Below are 20,421 nucleotides of genomic sequence, written 5' to 3'. Positions count from 1 at the left end.
ATTGGGTACAGCCTATGAGAGAAAGAAGGATTAGCCTATGAGAGAAAGAAGAAGGATTAGGGAAAGAAGGATTGGGTAATGGTTAGCACGGTTAGCCTATGAGAGAAAGAAGGATTGGAGAGAAAGAAGGATTGGGTACGGGTTAGCCTATGAGAGAAAGAAGGATTGGGCACGGGTTAGCCTATGTCATGAAACAAATTTAGTATGAGATGATAAATGATTAGTTTTTCAATTATATGGTGCTGAATTAAACTGTTAGAATAGTTGGCTCCAAAGTGTACTTCCTGCTCTCTCTTATTATGAAAAATGATCATTATTAGAATGTCATTTTTCATATAGATTCCCCCCCCCCCACACCAGATACAAAACATACACATACGAACAACAACTTACAAACGCACACAAACCACGACTACATCTCCTCTGCCCAGACCCGCATGCTCACACCTCCATCCCTAGTGCCTGCATTATTGTTTGGCACATTGTGTCAAATTGTAAAAAGAAATCAATCTCGGTCGCCGGTGTTATTTCAATAATACACCATTCGATTTTTCCATTGTGTTAATGATGGCCGATTGATTGATTTCCAAGTTTTTAGTACACGTTTTTTCAAGATGAGAAGAGACCCATTTGGCTGGATGATTATCTCACAACAATCCGATATGCCATGTCTTGAAATATGCAGACAGACGGATTAAAAGACAGCCAACTTTCTAGCTCTGCCCATGGGCTGAGACTTCACAGCAGTCCCAGAGAGCATGGATTATTGAGTCCTCGTCAGTTTTACACTTAAGACATGACTCTGTCGTTGTGCTGTAGAATTTGTGAATTTTGTCTCTTGTATGATACATTCTATACATTAGTTTACACTGGATTAAGCATACATTTTAGAAAGCTGTCATTTAATTAGTTATGCTCCAACATTCCCTCCATCTTGTGCCAACTTCAGTTATTTTTAAGTCTTGGTTCCAATAGTTTATATTTTTTCTAAAAGAGTTGAAGATGCTCTTTTTAAGGTTTTGTATATCTTCCTTCTCATATAAACATCCTTTTCTGACTCAAATAAGATTCCCTCAAGGTTGCTCTGGTTTCTAATCAAATTTTGTGATATGTAACTTTTAAGTTGCATATACTTGAAAATATCTACATCGTCAGTCCAAAATGGCTTTTTAATTCTATTTCTGGAAATAAATGTACATATGTACAAAAGTATGTGGACAGCACTTCAAATGAGCGGATTTGGCTATTTTAACCATACCCATTGCTGACAGGTGTATAAAACCGAGCACAAAGCCATGCAATCTCCATAGACAAACATACTGACTGCGAGCCAGACGTAATGGCCCAACATTAGTGCCCGACCTTACTAAATCAAATCAAAGTTTATTTGTCACGTGTCCCGAATACACCTTACTGTGAAATGCTTACTTATAGGCTCTAACCAATAGTGCAAAAAAGGTGTTAGGTAGACAATAGGTAAGTAAAGAAATAAAACAACAGTAAAAAGACAGGCTATATACAGTAGCGAGGCTATAGAAGTAGCGAGGCTACATACAGACACCGGTTAGTCAGGCTGATTGAGGTAGTATGTACATGTAGATATAGTTAAAGTGACTATGCATATATGATGAACAGAGAGTAGCAGTAACGTAAAAGAGGGGTTGGCGGGTGGTGGGAGGCGGGACACAATGCAAATAGTCCAGGTAGCCATTTGATGACCTGTTCAGGACGCTTATGGCTTCGGGGTAAAAACTGTTGAGAAGCCTTTTTGTCCTAGACTTGGCACTCCGGTACCACTTGCCATGCAATAGTAGTGAGAACAGCCTATGACTGGGGTGGCAATTTTTAGGGCCTTCCTCTGACACCGCCTGGTGTAGAGGTCCTGGATGGCAGGCAGCTTAGCCCCAGTGATGTACTGGGCCGTACGCACTACCCTATGTAGTGCCTTGCGGTCAGAGGCCGAGCAATTGCCGTACCAAGCAGTGATGCAATATTCTCAATATTCTCGTTTTATCTGTAGAATCTTTTGAGGATCTAAGGACCCATGCCAAATATTTGTTTCCTGAGGGGGAATAGGCTTTGTCGTGCTCTCTTCACTACTGTCTTGGTGTATTTGGACCATTCTAGTTTGTTGTTGATGTGGACACCAAGGAACTTGAAGCTCTCAACCTGCTCTACTACAGCCCCGTCGATGAGAATGGGGGCGTGCTCAGTCCTCCTTTTCCTGTAGTCCACAATCATCTCCTTAGTCTTGGCTACGTTGAGGGATAGGTTGTTGTTATGGCACCACACGGCCAGGTCTCTGACCTCCTCCCTATAGGCTGTCTCGTTGTTGTCTGTTCTCAAGGCCTACCACTGTTTTGTCGTCTGCAAACTTAATGATGGTGTTGGAGTTGTGCCTGGTCATGCAGTCGTGGGTGAACAGGGAGTACAGGAGGGGACTGAGCACGCACCCCTGTGGAGCTCCAGTGTTGAGGATCAGCATGGCAGATGTGTTGCTACCTACCCTCAACACCTGGGGGCGGCCCGTCAGGAAGTCCAGGATCCAGTTGGAGAGGGAGGTGTTTAGTCCCAGGATCCTTAGCGTAGTGATGAGCTTTGAGGGTACTATGGTGTGGAACACTGAGCTATAGTCAATTAATAGCATTCTCACATAAGTGTTCCTTTTGTCCAAGTGGGAAAGGGCAGTGTGGAGTGCAATAGAGATTGCATCATCTGTGGATCTGTTTGGGCGGTATGAAAATTGGAGTGGGTCTAGGGTTTCTGGGATAATGGTGTTGATGTGAGCCATACCAACCTTTCAAAGCATTTCATGGCTACAGACGTGAGTGCTACGGGTCTGTAGTCATTTAGGCAGGTTGCCTTTGTGTCCTTGGGCACAGACACTATGGTGGTCTGCTTGAAACATGTTGGTATTACAGACTCAATCAGGGAAATGTTGAAAATGTCAGTGAAGACACCTGCCAGTTGGTCGAGCACATGCCTGGAACACACGTCCTGGTAATCCGTCTGGCCCCGCAGCCTTGTGTATGTTGACCTGTTTAAAGGTCTTACTCACGTCGGCTACGGAGAGCATGATCACACAGTCGTCCGGAACAGATGATGCTCTCATGCATGCCTCAGTGTTGCTTGCCTCGAAGCTAGCATAGAAGTGATTTAGATCGTCTGGTGGGCTTGTGTCACTGGGCAGCTCTTGGCTGTTCTTCCCTTTGTAGTCTGTAATAGTTTGCAAGCCCTGCCACATAAGACGAGCGTCGGAGCCGGTGTAGTATAATTCAATCTTTTTTAATCATCTTTTTGATGGTTCGTCGCAGGGCATAGCAGGATTTCTTGTAAGCTTCCGGGTTAGAGTCCCGCACCTTGAAAGTGGCAGCTCAACTTCTGGTTGGGGTATGTACGTACAGTCACTGTGGGGACGACGTCCTCGATGTACTTATTGATAAAGCCAGTGACTGATGGCCCAACATCCGTGCCCGACCTCACTAATGCTCTTGTGGCTGAATGGAAGCAAGTCCCCGCAGCAAGGTTCCCACATCTAGTGGAAATCTTTCCCAGAATAGTGGAGGCTATTATAGCAGGGAGGCCAACTTCATATGCCCATAAATTTAGAATGAGATATCAACAAGCAGGTGTCCACATACTTTGGTCATGTAGTGTGTTTCCTGTTACCAAGTCATTTACGGTTTCTATATTGGTTCTTGTAGAATATGTTTCATTTTCTTCCATATTGTTATAGGTGTATTAACTATGAAGTTGTTCATGTTCTTAGCTTTATCCTTTGAACATAGACATGTAAAAAGATTCTGGGGATGAGCATGTGCATCTTCAATATGTACCCATTGTTCGTCTAACTATGTTGCAAGTAAAAGCCTTGGGTAGCGTGTTGCAGTTTATAGGCTCCTCAGGGGAGGAAGGGGAGGACCATCCTCCTCAGTGAATTTCATAAAAATCTAAATTGTAAAACATTTAAAAGTTATAATTTTTAGATAAAACAATACTAAATATAATCACGTGACCAAATAATTGATTAAAACACTATTTTGCAAAGAAGGTCTACAGTAGCCTGTAGAGCAGCACCATGGTGTAGCAAGAGGACAGCTAGTTTCCGTCCTCCTCTGGGTTCATTGACTTCAATACAAAACCCTAGGAGGCTCATGGTTCTCACCCCCTTGCATAGACACACAGTAATTATGACAACATCGGGAGGACGTCCTCCAGCCTATCAGAGCTCTTGCAGCATGAACTGACATGTTGTCCACCCAATCAAAGGATCAAGAGAGAGAAATACAATAGTTGAACAATTTTGAACAAGTTAATTTCTTCCAAAATGAAGGAGAAGTAAGAGAAGCAGTTTCACTTACTTAGCTAGCAAATTCACCTAGGTAGTTTAGCCTACTGAAACACCCTGCTAAAACAGAGGGATGCTATGTTAGCTAGCTGGATATGACTTTCCAACAAGGTAAGCTTTTGGTATTACTAATTTATTGCCACCGGGGCCACGCCGGTGTAACTGCTTACTGACTATACACTGTAACAATACTACATGATTGTAGCAGGTTTACTAACGCATTCGTTTTATTAGCTATGCTGACTATGATGTTACTTTAGCTAATATGGTGACAACGATGTAGGCTGTGTGTAGCGGTTTTTTCACCTGGTCACATACAGCTGATGTGTTGTACATTGAAGTCCACAAGCGAAGGGAAGAGGTGAGAGGAGGAGAGTTGCGAGAACGGATACAACGTGGCTGCTATGAAAGGGAACAGTGTTTACGCGTGATCAGGGGTGTATTCATTCCCCCAATTCTGTTGAAAAACGTTTCTTAAACGGAACAAAACGGGGAATTAACATACCTGAATTTGTCCAATAGAAGCTCTCGTTTGCAACTGTTGTACTAATGATTACACCCCTATGTCAGCTAGATGCAGGCAAAGGGTGTAAAAGGCAGTATTAAATGTCACTGTCTGTCCATGTGTCACTGTCTGTCACCTCATATTTTCCTCTCGACCTGTGTGCACCTAAGTTGTAAACTTTCATTCATACGCTAGGTTTAGGCAACCTCATGATGGGTATAGGGAACAATTTGTAGCCTAAACCTATCGCTGTTACATTGAACTGGGTGAATAGAATATGAATGACAGCCATCCAATATGCTGTAATAGAAATAAAACTCACCCTCCCTCATCTTTAACGGCACTTACCGCCACTGGCGTGTTGATACAATTCCATGTCGGGAAGGTTAAAACCACACTCAGACTTAGGAAGATGTAAAGCTTCCCTTTTTATTCTATGAATTTTATTTGCTCATATCTTTGAATTCCTGTCTAATCCTTATCTAATTATACAACCGTATCAGGTAGAAATGATAACATTTCCATGCAAATTAACAGGAAAGTATCATATCAAATCATGGCGTAGTGTAAACTGTGGAGCATTTTGCACAGTTTCTTCCTGTAGAATCTCGATAGGTATGACCTCACTTCTGTTCCTTGTTTTGTGAATCCCAGGTGGGCGAGGACAGCTCCAACAGGAAGTTCCTGGTGAGCAGGCTGTTTGATGTGGCCGAGGGCTCCACACTGGAGGAGGTGTCCAATAGCTGCATCCGCCTGGAGTGGAACAAGGGAATTGTGGGTCACGTGGCGGCCACGGGCCAGCCCCTCAACATCAAGAATGCTTACGAGGTGAGACTTTAAAAAAATAAAATTATTTAACCTTTATTTATTTAACTAGGCAAGTCAGTTAAGAACAAATTCTTATTTTACAATGACGGCCTACCCCGGCCAAACCCTCCCCTAACCCGGACTACTCTGGGCCAATTGAGCGCCGCCCTATGGGTCTCCCGATCACGGCCAGTTGTGATAGAGCCCGGGATTGAACCAGGGTCTGTAGTGACGCCTCAAGCACTGATATGCCGGAGACGGAGCCTTTCTTTCCTCGTTTTTTGGTCTCATTCTCCTTTTTATTTTCCTTCTTGGGTAAGGCTTTAATTTACTATACGATTTCAGCTGGTACTTACTAAAACATTATGCGTTTAAAAGCAGTAATTTATGGAGCCTGTTTCAATGAATCGTCAAGAAACCCAAAGGTAGTTATCACAGTAGGTAATTGAATGATTATTACAACATATTCCCGTGTACATTCTAAGTACTACCTAAATAAAGGTAGCTCTTTTGACCTCCTTTTTTGCAGCCTCCCTTGTTTCTCTGCTTCGTGTCAGGTAATATGGACACCCGGTGGGATTATGATGATGAATATAATGAGGATGTTGGGTGTGTGTGTTTTGAATCAGGCCACTGTTTGTGTCGGGGAGTATGTGTCTTTGCTGTCGGAGTGCAGGACCTGAGAGTGACTGGCCAAGCCAAGCATAAACCACAGAGCGGGAGGGAGGGGGAGAGGGAAGGGGGAGAGGGAGGGGAGAGGGAAGGGGGGGAGGAGAGGGAGGGAGGGGGAGAGGGAGGGAGGGAGGGAGAGGGAGAGAGAGAGAGAGAGAGAATTTAAAAATCATAGATAAAAAACGATCACGTGGGTCAAAAAGTACATCACTGGATTGAAGGACACACATTCAACCCCTCTCACACACACGCTTAAAGTGAAATACTCACAAAAATCAGTGCGAGTTGACCTTTTACGTAAGGGCCCAGACATACCTCACTCATGACACGTCGTCCCTTGACAGTTTGAGTATATCGATCCTGTTGGGTATTGTTTTACAAGACGTATCACTTTCTTGCTGCAATCAATAATCAAACCGTCTTGACCTTTCAACCTGTCATTACCAAGGCAGTCTAAGATGGTCAGTCATGAGTATATACAGTATAGTAAAGGTAGTAACGCTGTAATGATCTGTAATGATTAAAGGTCGTAGTATCAGTCTTGGCCCAGTTACAATGTCATGGCCCCTGGAGATCATGCCGGATTTTAACCTTTGACCCACATAGTGATGTCACTGCACAGGGCCTAAAACAGGGCTCAGCTTTCCTTGCTGTCTCTCAGCCATGGAAATTACACGGTTGTGCTGAGTGTGTGTATAGTGTGCATGCGTACATGTGTGTGTGTCCTTCAGCTGCAAGTGGCCACTGTTCTAGTCCATTTTTATCTTGCTGTTAAGAGCAGGATTGTAGACATACAGTATGCGTTTGATTACGTACATGGCGCGTGTATCTATTCACACCGCAGCAGGACCAGAGGTCTTCCTGACCTGATCCCCCTCTCTAGGACAGTGGTTTCCAACCTTTTTTAACCCCTTTAAGTACCCCCTGTAAATAGGCCAAGTACCCCCAGGGGTCCTAGTGCCCCTGTTTGGGAACCACTGCTCTAGGAGATGTAAACTTATCGGTGTTCTCCCAGTAGGGTCCTAGCTCTGTCAATTGGTGGAGAGGGAGATGAAAGCCAGAGTCTGTAAGGAGGACAGGATGTGTAATGTGAAGAGCTCACACACACACACACACACACACACACACACACACACACACACACACACACACACACACACACACACACACACACACACACAGTCAGACCCCCTGTGGAGGAAGTATGTCTTTGAAAGAGAACGCAGATGTTTGTATACATGTCCATGTCTACTCAAATGCAATTTCATGTGACATCACTCTACCTTACCCCTGATTAGCTAGCTGCTACGCAATCATCTGGTTGCCGGCCAACAGTGTTCAGACTGACGACGATGACTTTATTGGTGATATTTATAGCACTTAATTTTGATGAAGTGGCCGGGTGTTTTCCTAAACAAGCCTACAGGGACCTAGACTGGAGGGAGGGAGAGGAAGAAGAGATAAATTAGAAGAGACAGAGCGAGGAAGAGACAAAGACAGCGACAGAGAGAGAGAGAGCCCGTGGCTTCTTGTCGACGCACCTGTGTCCAATTAGTTTGTTAATCCGGCACCTGTGTCCAATTAGTTTGTTAATCCGGTATGGACACAGGAGAGGAGGTGTGTGTGTGTGTGGAGTGTGTGCATTCATGTTTGTGTGTGTGTGTCTGTTAGTAAAACAAGCCACCAGCTGGGTCCATAGAATCTGATACGGGACCTGCGTTATGTTTTTACAAAACAGCCCAAGCTTTCAGGAAGTGCATCTGCGTCACTCTGCATGGAGGTAGCTCCTACCTAGGGAATTCCTAGCTCTCTGATTGGCTCGTTAAGCCCCAGTTTGGGCAGTTGGGATGGCATTCAAATTGGTGGTGAAACCTGGGATCAAAAGTCCCCTCTGGATGTTTGATGTGGCGCAGCACTCTGTGGGGAGAGTGGTTGGCAAACGCACAGGCCAGACTCATATGTGGAATTTACAGGGAAGTTTTCTTATCAATACCCATACAGTGTTGTCTCTAGAACAGTGGTCACTTTTACACTGAAAAAAATATATAATCTCAACATGTAAAATGTTGGTCCCATGTTTCATAAGCTGAAATAAAATATATGCATAAAAAGCTTATTTCTCTAAAATGTTGTGCCCAAATTTGTTTGCATCCCTGTTAGTGAGCATTTCTTATTTTCCAAGATAATCCATCCACCTGACTGGTGTGTCATATCAAGAAGCTCATTAAACATTATGATCATTACACAGGTGCACCTTGTGCTGGGGACAAATAAAGGCCACTCTAAAATGTGCAGTTTTGTCACACAACATAATGCCACAGATGTATCAAGTTTTGAGGGAGTGTACAATTGGCATGCTGACTGCAGGAATGTCCACCAGAGCTATTGACAGAGAATTGAATGTTAATTTCTCACCCACAGACCATGTGTATGGCATCATGTGGGCGAGCAGTTTGCTGATGTCAACATTGGGAACAGAGTGACTCATAGTGGTGGTGGGGTTATGGTATGGGCAGGCATAAGCTACGGACAATGAACACAATTGTATTTTATCAATGGCAATTTGAATGCACAGAGATCCTGAGGCCCATTGTCGTGCGATTCACCCACCACTATCACCTCATGTTTCAGCATGATAATGCTGTACACAATTCCTGGAAGCTGAAAATATCTCAATAACTCACTAGACATGACAACCTTTGAACATGTTTGGAATGCTCTGGATTGACGTGTAGGCCAGCGTGTTCCGGTTCCCGCCAATATCCAGCAACATCGCACAGCCATTGAAGAGGAGTGGGGACTTACATTCCACAGGCCACAATCAACAGCCTGATCATCACTATGAAAAGGAGATGTGTGGCGCTGCATGAGGCAAATGGTGGTCACAGACACGGACTGGTTTTCTGATCCACTCCACTGCCTTTTATTTTAGATATCTGTGACCAGTCATGTGAAATCCATAGATTAGGGTCTAACGAATGTATTTCAATTGGCTGATTTCCTTATATGAACTGTAACTGAGTAAAATATTTGAAATTGGTGCGTAATGCATTTATATTTTTGTTCGGTATATTTCAACGATTTCCGTGACCAACGTAAGTTATACACTACTGACCGATTTAGGTAATATTGACTCCGAGATAGAACTATTCAAAAAAATCATAGCCACAATCATAGCAAAAACAATACTTTTCTCTTGTTAAAATATCATCAGTTTTATAAATTACTTTAGAATTCAAATAACCAAGGCAGATGATTATTTTAAGGAAAAGTCTGCCTCCAAAGATTTGTTCTGGCTCTAGCCATTATATTCTCAATCTCTCTAATCTCATAGAGATTTTGGCCTGCAATCAAAAGGTGTCTCATAGTACGAGTGCTGATCTAAATTACTGTATATTATCGTATTCCTTTTTTATTTAAATGGCAAAAAAAATGATCCTATATCGGCACTCCTAATTTGAGACTCTTGAAGACCTAGGTCTGAAATTCTAGTTGATTAGGAGTTCCTCTGTTTAGAGGCGTGTCCAGTGTTAGAGGAAAAGAAATGACTCATTTGGGAAAGAGAGAGCAGTTGATTTGGTCCTTGTTTATGTGGTTTGGAGGTTAGAATGGAATTTATATGGGAATTGGAAAGTGAGTGTTTTATGAAATCAGTATAATGTTCATCGTTTCGTCATAAAATGTGTCAGTGTGTGTATTAGGCATCTGAGGTGTGCTCGTGCATGTGCACACACCATCTAGAAAGAAAGGTCACGGTGTGGGTGGTCGCAGAGCCACAAGGAGAGGGTACTTCAGGACATCCATCCACTCTGGATGCATCCCAAATGACTCCCCATTCCTTATTTGAAATCCTACTTTTGACAGTAGCCCTATGGGCCCTGTGTAAAATGAGTGCACTATATAGGGAGTAGGGTGTCATGTGGGACTCAGCCTCTGTCTCACCAAATAGGGATCCAGAACAGTAGTCTGGTCATTCTCACAGTAAAGGGAAAATGTGGTGGTTATTCCTTTAAGTCTAGTCAATTGTCTAGAATGTCCATGTGTTTCTGGGCCCATATTCACAAAGGAGGAAATTCAGACCTGAGTTAAGCGTAAATGGAACATTATTCCATTTTGATGCACTTTTCTCTCTATGCGTATTCTGACCTTGGGGGAAATGCCAGTGCCAGCAAGGTACACGTTTAGAGTGGCGATCAAAGAAATGGAGGTGTGTCTACAGATACGCCATATTCTGACCTAATAATTCCACCACATTTACACACGAGGAAACCATGAATAAGGTTGAGCAAACCTGCCGGTTCCAAGTGAAAAAAAAGCATCTCATGAATCTGATCAGGCCCTACACCCAAACAAGGGCACTGCGTTCATCCACCTCTGGCCTGCTCGCCTCCCTACCACTGAGGAAGTACAGTTCCCGCTCAGCCCAGTCAAAACTGTTCGCTGCTCTGGCCCCCCAATGGTGGAACAAACTCCCTCACGACGCCAGGACAGCGGAGTCAATCACCACCTTCCGGAGACACCTGAAACCCCACCTCTTTAAGGAATACCTAGGATAGGATAAAGTAATCCTTCTCACCCCCCCCCCCTTAAAAGATTTAGATGCACTATTATAAAGTGGCTGTTCCACTGGATGTCATAAGGTGAATGCACCAATTTGTAAGTCGCTCTGGATAAGAGCGTCTGCTAAATGACTTAAATGTAAAATGTAAATGTAAATTTGATTTATAAATTGATATGATAAGAGCTACATTTAATTTATGTTACAGCCTGAATTTAAAATGGTTATCACTGGCCTACACAGTGACACTGGCCTACACACAATAGCTCATAATGTCAAAGTGAAATTATGTTTTTCTAAATTTTAACAAATTAATTAAAAAATAAGTTTTCAACCCCTTTGTTATGGCAAGCCTAAATTAGTTCGGTAGTAAAAATGTGCTTAACAAGTCACGTAATAAGTTGCATAGACTCTGTGTGAAATAATAGTGTTTAGCAGGATTTTTTGAATGACTACCTCATCTCTGTAGCCCACACATATACAATTATTTGTAAACACAGATTTAACCACAAAGACCAGGAAGGTTTTACAATACCTAGCAAAGAAGGGCACCTATTGGTAGTTGGGTAAAAAAAAAAGCACACATTGAATAACCCTTTGAGCATGGTGAACTTATTCATTACACTTTGGATGGTGCATCAATACACCCAGTCACTACAAAAATACAGGCGTCCTAACTAACTCAGTTGCTGGAGAAGAAGGGAACCACTCAGAGATTTCACCATGAGGCAAATGGTGACTTTAAAACAGTTACAGAGTTTAATGACATATATTCCAAACTATGCATTCTGTTTGCAACAAGGCCCCAAAGTAATATTGCACAAAATGTGGCAAGTGATAATTTTTTTGTCCTGAATACAAAGTGTTATGTTTGTGGCAAATCCAATACCACACATTACTGAGTACCACGCTCCATATTTTCAAGCATAGTGGTGGCTGCATCATGTTATGGGTATGATTGTAATCCTTAATGACTGGAGAGTTTTCAGGATAGAAAATAAATGGAATGGAGCTCAGCACAGGCAAAATCCTAGAGGAAAACCTGGGAAATTAATTCACCTTTCCGCAGGACAATAACCTAAATCACAAGGCCAATTCTACACTGGAGTTGCTTACCAAGAAGATAGTGAATGTTCCTGAGTGTCCAAGTTACAGTTTATATAAAGTTTATATAAATCTACTTGAAAATCTATGGCAATATCTGAAAATGGTTGCTAGCAATGATCAACAACCCATTTGAGCTTGAAGAATTTTGAGAAGAATAATGGGCAAATGTTGTACATTTCAGGTGTAGAAAGCTCTTAGAGACTTACCAAGAAAGACTCATGGCTGTAATCGCTTCCAAAGGTGCTTCTACAAAGTATTGACTTAGAGTTGTGAATACTTATGTAAATGAGATATTTCTATATATCATTTTCAATAAATTAGCAAACATTTAAAAAAAAAAAACGTTTTAACTTTGCCATTATGGGGTATTGTGTGTAGATGGTCTTTTTTTAAATCTGTTTTGAATTCAGGCTGTAACACAACGAAATGTGGAATAAGTCAAGGGGTATGAATAGGTTCTGAAGGGACTGTAGGTATAATGTCGGCTAAATGACAATTGTTTCAGATCTATTTTACCTTATGATCGAGGAGATGAATGTGAAACCAGTCATATGGCAGGAAACGGAAACGTATATCAACATGACTGTTAGGGCTGTTTATGCCCCTTTCCCACAGTGAAGTAGTGTGCCGCTATGCCAATTTTAATCGTATGACCTTATAACTTGAAGGGATAAAATGTGGAGACACAAGCCAAATTGGATGACAAAGGCAAAGAGCCACTTCAAATGTAACCTTTGTGTTCTCTAGGATGTTTTAATCGTGTGCCCCAACCTTTCCTGTTTCTTTCAATTTGTAGGCTATAGTCTATGTTAATAAATATTGTTAGCCACTATCGATAGCAACCGTAAGTCATAACATGGTATATTTAACTGCCAATTCAGTATTCATTCCCTTCCCTACATTGGTATTATTCCATTCCATTGTTTGATTTAGCCGACCTTTATTTATGTCCTCCTTTATTTATGCTGTTACATTATTTTTGGTTGTGGCTGAGGGTCAAGTAATTGTGGATGGTGTTTAATGAAGACCAAATACAAATTGTAGTAAAAAAGAAGAAGAAATTGGGACATGCAGGATTATTAAATCATTATGGAGCTCATTATGGAGCTCATTATGGAGCTCATGATGGAGCTCATGATGGAGCTCATTATGGAGCTCATGATGGAGCTCATGATGGAGCTCATTATGGAGCTCATTGTGGAGCTCATGATGGAGCTCATGATGGAGCTCATTATGGAGCTCATGATGGAGCTCACGATGGAGCTCATTATGGAGCTCATGATGGCAGTTAACCCACTGTTCCCCGGGCGCCGAAGACGTGGATGTCGATTATGGCAGCCCCCCCCGCACCTTTCTGATTCAGAGGGGTTGGGTTAAATGTGGAAGACACATTTCAGTCGAAGGCATTCAGTTGTACTGACTAGGTATCCTCCCTTTCCAATTACGGTATACATATTATATCATACTACGCTATACTATTCTCCATATTCTAATTTATATTGTAGGCTAAACTACTTCCAACGCTTACATTGATGAACTTTAATGTGGCAACTTTCAGAATGAATCAAAACACCTTTTTTTTTATTCATGCGTAGAGGCTCTGTTTTTCCATGAAGTAGGATTCATGATTATTCCCCTAATCACAAATCATGTCTACAATCAGAGGTTTAAAATCTACCCATGGGTTCTGAGACGGAGACAGATAGACAAACGCTTTCATGGCTATCTTTCTATATTCCGAACGCATTCTCTATAGTCTACATTCAAGTCTTGTGCTAATCAAATTCAAATTAAGGGTACACCACATTTGCTTTAGAGAAATAATGAGTTGAACAAAAATGAGTTGAACAAAAAACTCCTAGATGAAATTGGTAGGCCACCCAGGGGATGTGTTTTCAGGGGTTGAAGTAAATGTATTCAGTGTGCACAAGGAAACCACGTCCACAAACCTGGTTTTGCTCCACCAATCTGAATCTGAATACCAACTACCGAGAAGTACGGAAAGGAAAGGAGTGCGTAGTCTGGATCGGCCCCGAAGTGTCTCAGGGCTGATCTAGGATCGGTTTGACCATTTAAATCATAATGAATAAGAGCGGGGGACCTGATCCTAGGTCAGCGCTCCTACTTTACGAGATGCTTTGTGATTACATGTCTGGTCACGTTGAATGAGATTGTAATTCATACTGTTTGTATCTCATCACAGGACCCCAGGTTCAATGCAGAGGTGGATCAGATTACAGGCTACAAGACCCAGAGCATCCTGTGTCTGCCCATCAAGAACCATAGAGAAGAGGTGAGACACAATTGACTGTGAAAGTAGCCGCCCCTTTACGCTTTAATTCCGGGTCATGCCCTGTGCGGTTTTGAATGGGCTTCAAGGGAGACTATGTGAATACTTCAGAAAGTACTCACACCCCCTTGACTTATTGTGTTACAGTCTGAATTTAAAACGGTTTATATTGAGATTTGTTGTCACCGGCCGACACACAATAGAGCTCATAATGCCAAGGTGAAATGGTTTTAACAAATGAATTAAAAATGACAACTTGAAATGTCTTGCGTCGATACGTTTTCAACCCCTTTTGTTGTGTCAAGGCTAAATTAGTTCAGGAGTGAAAATGTGCTTAACAAGTCACATAATAGGTTGCGATGGACTCACGCTGTGTGCAGTAATAGTGTTTCACATTATTTTTGAATGACTTTCTCATCTCTGTACCTGACATATTATCTGTAAGGTCCCTCAGTCGAGCAGTGAATTTCAAACACCTTCAACCACAAAGACCAGGGAGGCTTTCCAATGACTAGCAATGAAGGACACCTATTGGTAGCTGATATTGAATATCCCTTTGAGCACAGTGAAGTTATTAAATATACTTTGGATGGTGTATAAATACGCCCAGTCACTGCAAAGACACAGGCGTCCTTCCTAACTCAGTTGCTGGAGAGGAAGGAAACCGCTGAGGGATTTCAACATGAGGCCAATGGTGACTTTAAAACAGTTAAAGAGTTTAATGGCTGTGATGGGAGAAAACTGAGGATGGATCAACAACATTTTAGTTTCTCCACAATACTAACCGAATTGACAGAGTAAAAAGAAGGAAGCCCGTACAGAATACAAATATTCCAATACATGAATAGTTTTTGCAACAAGGCCCTTAACGTAATACTGCAAAAAATGTGGCAAAGCAATGACATTTTTGCTTCTGAATACCTAGTGTTATGTTTGGAGCAAATACAATACATCACATTACTGAGTACCACTCTCGATATTTTCAAGCATAGTGGTGGCTGCATCATGTTATGGGTATGCTTGAAATTGTTAAGGACTGGGGAGTTTTTCAGGATAAAAAATTTACTGAATGGAGCTTAGCACAGGAAAAATCCTAGAGGAAAACTGGTTCAGTCTTTCCACCATACACTGGGAGGTTAATTCACCATTCAGTAGGACAATAACCTATAACACACAGCCAAATCTACACTGGAGTTGCTTACCAAGAAGACAGTGAATGTGGCTGAATTACAGTTTTGACTTAAGTCTATGTTAAAATATATGGCAAGACCTGAAAATGTTTGTCTAGCTAGCACTGATCAATGACCAATTTGACTGAGCTTGAAGAATTTTGAAATTAATAACGGGAAAGTGTTGCACAATCCAGGTGTGAAAAGCTCTTAGAGTCTTACCCAGAAAGACACACTGCTGTAATCGCTGTCAAAGGTGATTCTAACATTGACTCAGTGTTATTTTATATATATTTTTTTTTACAAATGTTAGAATTTTTCTTCCACTTTGACATTGCAGAGTATGTTGTGTAAATCATTGACAAATATTGACAATTTAATCCATTTTAATCCCACTTTGTAACACAACAGATTGTGGAAAAAGTCAAGGGTTGTGAATGCTTTCTGAAGGCACTTTACCTCAGAGTTTACAATTGAGCAATTGAGGTCAGATAGAAATCATTTCATTTTTTTGCTCCTGTTCATCTTTCTGTTTTCTACTCTTTGTAGTTGTGGCTCTGCGTTTTGATGGATGCTCTCCTTGCGTGTGTTTGATCTACTTCTCTCCTCTCTATTCTCCCTCTCATCTCTTTGGTCTACCAGGTGGTAGGAGTGGCTCAGGCCATCAACAAGAAGTGTGGAGAGAACGGTACTTTCACTGAACAGGATGAAAAGGTACTGGGGAGAAAGACACTGGTGTTCAAAGCTCTCTTTCTCTGTAAATGCCATGCTCTGAATCAAGCTCATAGTCTTGATTTCCCTGACAGGACTTCTCTGCCTACCTGGCCTTCTCCGGGATCGTCCTACACAATGCCCAGCTCTACGAGACGTCCCAGCTGGAAAACCGACGCAATCAGGTATGTTGCTGTGAGTGGATTCTTAGTGTGTGTGTGAGTGTGTTTGTGTATGTGTGTGTACGTGCGTGCATATGTAACAAGCTCTCACGGTCTCACTGCAGAATAAGACATTCTCCAAACGTCAAATTTTGAAGTTGCTCCAAACGTCACATTTCAAAGTGTTTTTTGTTGCTCCTGCTGCTCTGTATCGTTCCATTTTGCCAAACGTCAAATTTAGAAGTTAAATGTTATGTTTATGCACTCAATCCGGAAGGTTAAGGTAAGGTTTAAGGTTTGGGATAGGGTTAAAACATAAAGTTTAGGCACTCAATCCAAAAGGATAAGGCAAGAATCCATGACTGGGATTGAATACGCAACTTTCTGATCCTGAGATAATACCCAACCACCACCCCTGTTTACAACACCCTAGCGAAACCCAAGTCTACTTCATGGTAATAGTGCTCACTATTTCCCCTAGTGGAAGCTAGCAAAACCCAAGCCTAGTTCATGGTAATAGTGCTCACTATTTCCCCTAGTGGAAGCTAGCAAAACCCAAGCCTAGTTCATGGTAATAGTGCTCACTATTTCCCCTAGTGGAAGCTAGCAAAACCCAAGCCTAGTTCATGGTAATAGTGCTCACTATTTCCCCTAGTGGAAGCTAGCAAAACCCAAGCCTAGTTCATGGTAATAGTGCTCACTATTTCCCCTAGTGGAAGCTAGCAAAACCCAAGTCTAGTTCATGGTAATAGTGCTCACTATTGCCCCTAGTGGAAGCTAGCAAAACCCAAGCTTACTTCATGGTAATGTGCTCACTATTACCCCTAGTGGAAGCTAGCAAAATCCAAGCCTACTTCATGGTAATAGTGTTCACTATTGCCCCTATTGGAAGTTAGCAAAACCCAAGCCTACTTCATGGTAATAGTGCTCACTATTGCCCCTAGTGGAAGCTAGCAAAACCCAAGCCTACTTCATGGCAATAGTGCTCTCTATTGCCCCTAGTGGAATGTTTTGACGGCATTTCTCAACGTCCTCAGGAGATGGATAGACATGCAATTTCTGGAACAATCTCCCTGGCATATGCGAAAGGTGTGTGTGGGTGTGTTACCATGCTTTCTTGTGAGTGTGTGTTCGTGTGTTTGTGTATGAGTATGTGGGTGTGTGTTCATGCTGTCATATGTTTGTGTGTGTTAGTGGTTTACTCTGTCTCCCCCAGGTGCTGTTGGACCTGGCCAGTCTGATCTTGGAGGAGCAGCAGTCTCTCGAGGTGTTACTGAGGAAGATAGCAGGCACCATCCTCTCCTTTATGCAGGCCCAGGGCTGCACTGTCTTCATAGCTGATGGAGACTCTATGGTGGGTTCACACACACATACACACACACACACTCACACACTCACTCACTCACTCACTCACTCACTCACTCACTCACTCACTCACTCACTCACTCACTCACTCACTCACTCACTCACTCACTCACTCACTCACTCACTCACTCACTCACTCACTCACTCACATACATGCTTGCCAGGGCAGTACACAGAACTTTCAGGGGGCAGGTGCTCAAAATGGAAAAAAATAGCACCCACTGGTGAAATGATGACTATCATAATTCATATCTCGAAATTCACAACATAACTGATTGCTTCTGTAGTTAAGATTTGACCATTCTTGAGCATAGGCCTATTTATTTCTCTAACAACACTCATTCCAAATTGTAAGCAGGCTACACAGTGCCTCCTAAAGACATGATTGACATCGGGAAAAGGGGGTAGGCTGATCAATGGTGTTAAATCTGCTAGTTAATATTTAGATTGCGATTTATCTCCAATGCTCTTAAATATTAACTTAATAATATAGTATTCCTAATCTTCTAACTCATGATATATGGCTGGCTAGTTGCTTGTGTGGTTGCTTGTTTTAGTAAATGATGGTTAGTTAGAGTCTAGACTACCTGTGATGCTGCTGCTCTGATGTGCAACTCCCGACTGAAGGAGGGATGGAGTGGGAGGGTCGTTGATTCAGCCGCTCCTCTCTATGTCTGCAAGTATCAGCCAACCAGACCCAAAATTGATGATGTAAATCAAGTGTTATCAAGTGTTAATAAAATGTTATGCTGCTGTGGCAGCACTGTGGATATTTCAACTAGGGAGCTTGCTACACACACTCGACCAGTGACCACGTCTCAAGCCATACATGTTTGGATATCGGGCGCATGCAATCTCCGTACAGGGCAGTCTCCGTACAGGGCAGTCTCCGTACAGGGCTTCCTCCGTACAGGGCTTCCTCCGTACAGGGCAGTCTCCGTACAGGGCAGTCTCCGTACAGGGCTTCCTCCGTACAGGGCAGTCTACGTACAGGGCTTCCTCCGTACAGGGTAGTCTACGTACAGGGCAGTCTACGTACAGGGCTTCCTCCGTACAGGGCAGTCTACGTACAGGGCCGTCTACGTACAGGGCAGTCTACGTACAGGGCTTCCTCCGTACAGGGCAGTCTACATACAGGGCAGTCTACGTACAGGGCAGTCTACGTACAGGGCTTCCTCCGTACAGGGCAGTCTACGTACAGGGCAGTCTACGTACAGGGAAGTCTACGTACAGGGCAGTCTACATACAGGGCAGACTGAGAAAAACTTGACGATGTCACAACGACTTAAGGGCACTGGGTTCAGAACAACAACGACCAAAAAAACGGAAGAAAGCACCCAAAAGGCCACTTGGCGAGTGGAAAGGCAAAGGAACAGGTGCTCGGGCACAGGTAGACCCGTATCTGCGCAGGTGCCTGATGCTTGCACGTGCACACACATTCAAAGAGACAAAAACAGAGAATGAATGGAGGTGCCACAGAATGACAGAAAGAGAGAAATAAGGAGATGAATGCCTTGATTGACACTGGGTAGGTGGAGAGGGCAGCGCAGTCCACCTTGTTCACAGTTTCATGGTGAGCGAGAGAACAATTATAAAAGAGAGAGAAAGACAGGAATGATCAAAGAGAAAATGGAAGAGATTGTATTGACAGTGAATAGACATGTCTCAGCGAGGAGAGAATAACTACAGGACTTCCACAGTATTCTATAGAGACCCATTCTGTTCTGTATTCCTCTTGTGTAGCTCCAGCCTTGAATACCTTTTGAGGTTTTCTATTCAGACAGCCCATTGACAACACAGCAATCTTCAATGTCGTTGGTATGAATGATGATGCTTAATCAAGGGAGAGTTCAAAATAATTCCCATTCATTTCGGGATCAAGGTCTATGGATTTCCCCCAGGCCTACTCTATTGAATTTTCAATACAGACTGCATGGAATTTGGACTGAGCTCGGCCACTTTGTACGAAAACATTGAACAAAATTATATTTTGGGTTCAACTATCCCAGACAGCATCCATTGAGAGGCCCTCAGCATTTAGACGAGTACTCGCGATGCAATCAGCATTAACAATTGAAGGCTGTTTTGTTACCTTGTTAGTGGGGGAAATATGAAATGGCATTGTAATAGAGAAAATGAATGACTGCATTGAGCCCAGTCCACTAGACAATGAGAAACATTATTCGAGAAGTGCTTGTTTGTGTTCTTTCTGCCTCCTATGGTTATGAGAGAAACAGAACTGAATGGGACTTGGCTTGTCTGTTCAGATCTAAACTGCAACTAGCACATAGAGTAATATGGCTGCTGGTGGCTATGGAAACTAGCACATATAGTAATATGACTGCTGATGGCTATGGAAACTAGTACATATAGTGATATGACTGCTGATGGCTATGGAAACTAGTCCATATAGTGATATGACTGCTGATGGCTATGGAAACTAGTCCATATAGTAATATGACTGCTGATGGCTATGGAAACTAGTACATATAGTAATATGACTGCTGGTGGCTATGGAAACTAGTACATATAGTAATATGACTGCTGGTGACTATGGAAACTAGTCCATATAGTAATATGGCTGCTGGTGACTATGGAAACTAGTACATATAGTAATATGACTGCTGATGGCTATGGAAACTAGTACATATAGTGATATGACTGCTGATGGCTATGGAAACTAGTACATATAGTGATATGACTGCTGATGGCTATGGAAACTAGTCCA

General features: G+C 42.5%; 1 protein-coding gene across 4 annotated transcripts in view; it reads left to right on the top strand.

The window, feature by feature from the left end:
• Positions 1 to 20,421, top strand: part of LOC115138198 (cGMP-specific 3',5'-cyclic phosphodiesterase-like) — an 87,544-nt gene that overhangs the window by 28,169 nt on the left and 38,954 nt on the right. For all 4 annotated transcript variants that reach the window (XM_029674790.2, XM_029674791.2, XM_029674789.2 and 1 more), the window contains exons 3-7: positions 5,508 to 5,681; positions 14,201 to 14,290; positions 16,099 to 16,170; positions 16,263 to 16,352; positions 17,545 to 17,682. In XM_029674790.2, coding sequence (XP_029530650.1) covers positions 5,508 to 5,681; positions 14,201 to 14,290; positions 16,099 to 16,170; positions 16,263 to 16,352; positions 17,545 to 17,682 — 564 coding nt within the window. The remainder of the gene's footprint in view (positions 1 to 5,507; positions 5,682 to 14,200; positions 14,291 to 16,098; positions 16,171 to 16,262; positions 16,353 to 17,544; positions 17,683 to 20,421) is intronic.

This window comes from Oncorhynchus nerka, linkage group LG12 (assembly GCF_034236695.1).
Source record: "Oncorhynchus nerka isolate Pitt River linkage group LG12, Oner_Uvic_2.0, whole genome shotgun sequence".
Taxonomy (NCBI): Eukaryota; Metazoa; Chordata; class Actinopteri; order Salmoniformes; family Salmonidae; genus Oncorhynchus; species Oncorhynchus nerka.
Note: the sequence above shows the minus strand (reverse complement) of the source record. Positions and strands in the feature narration are given on the sequence as shown.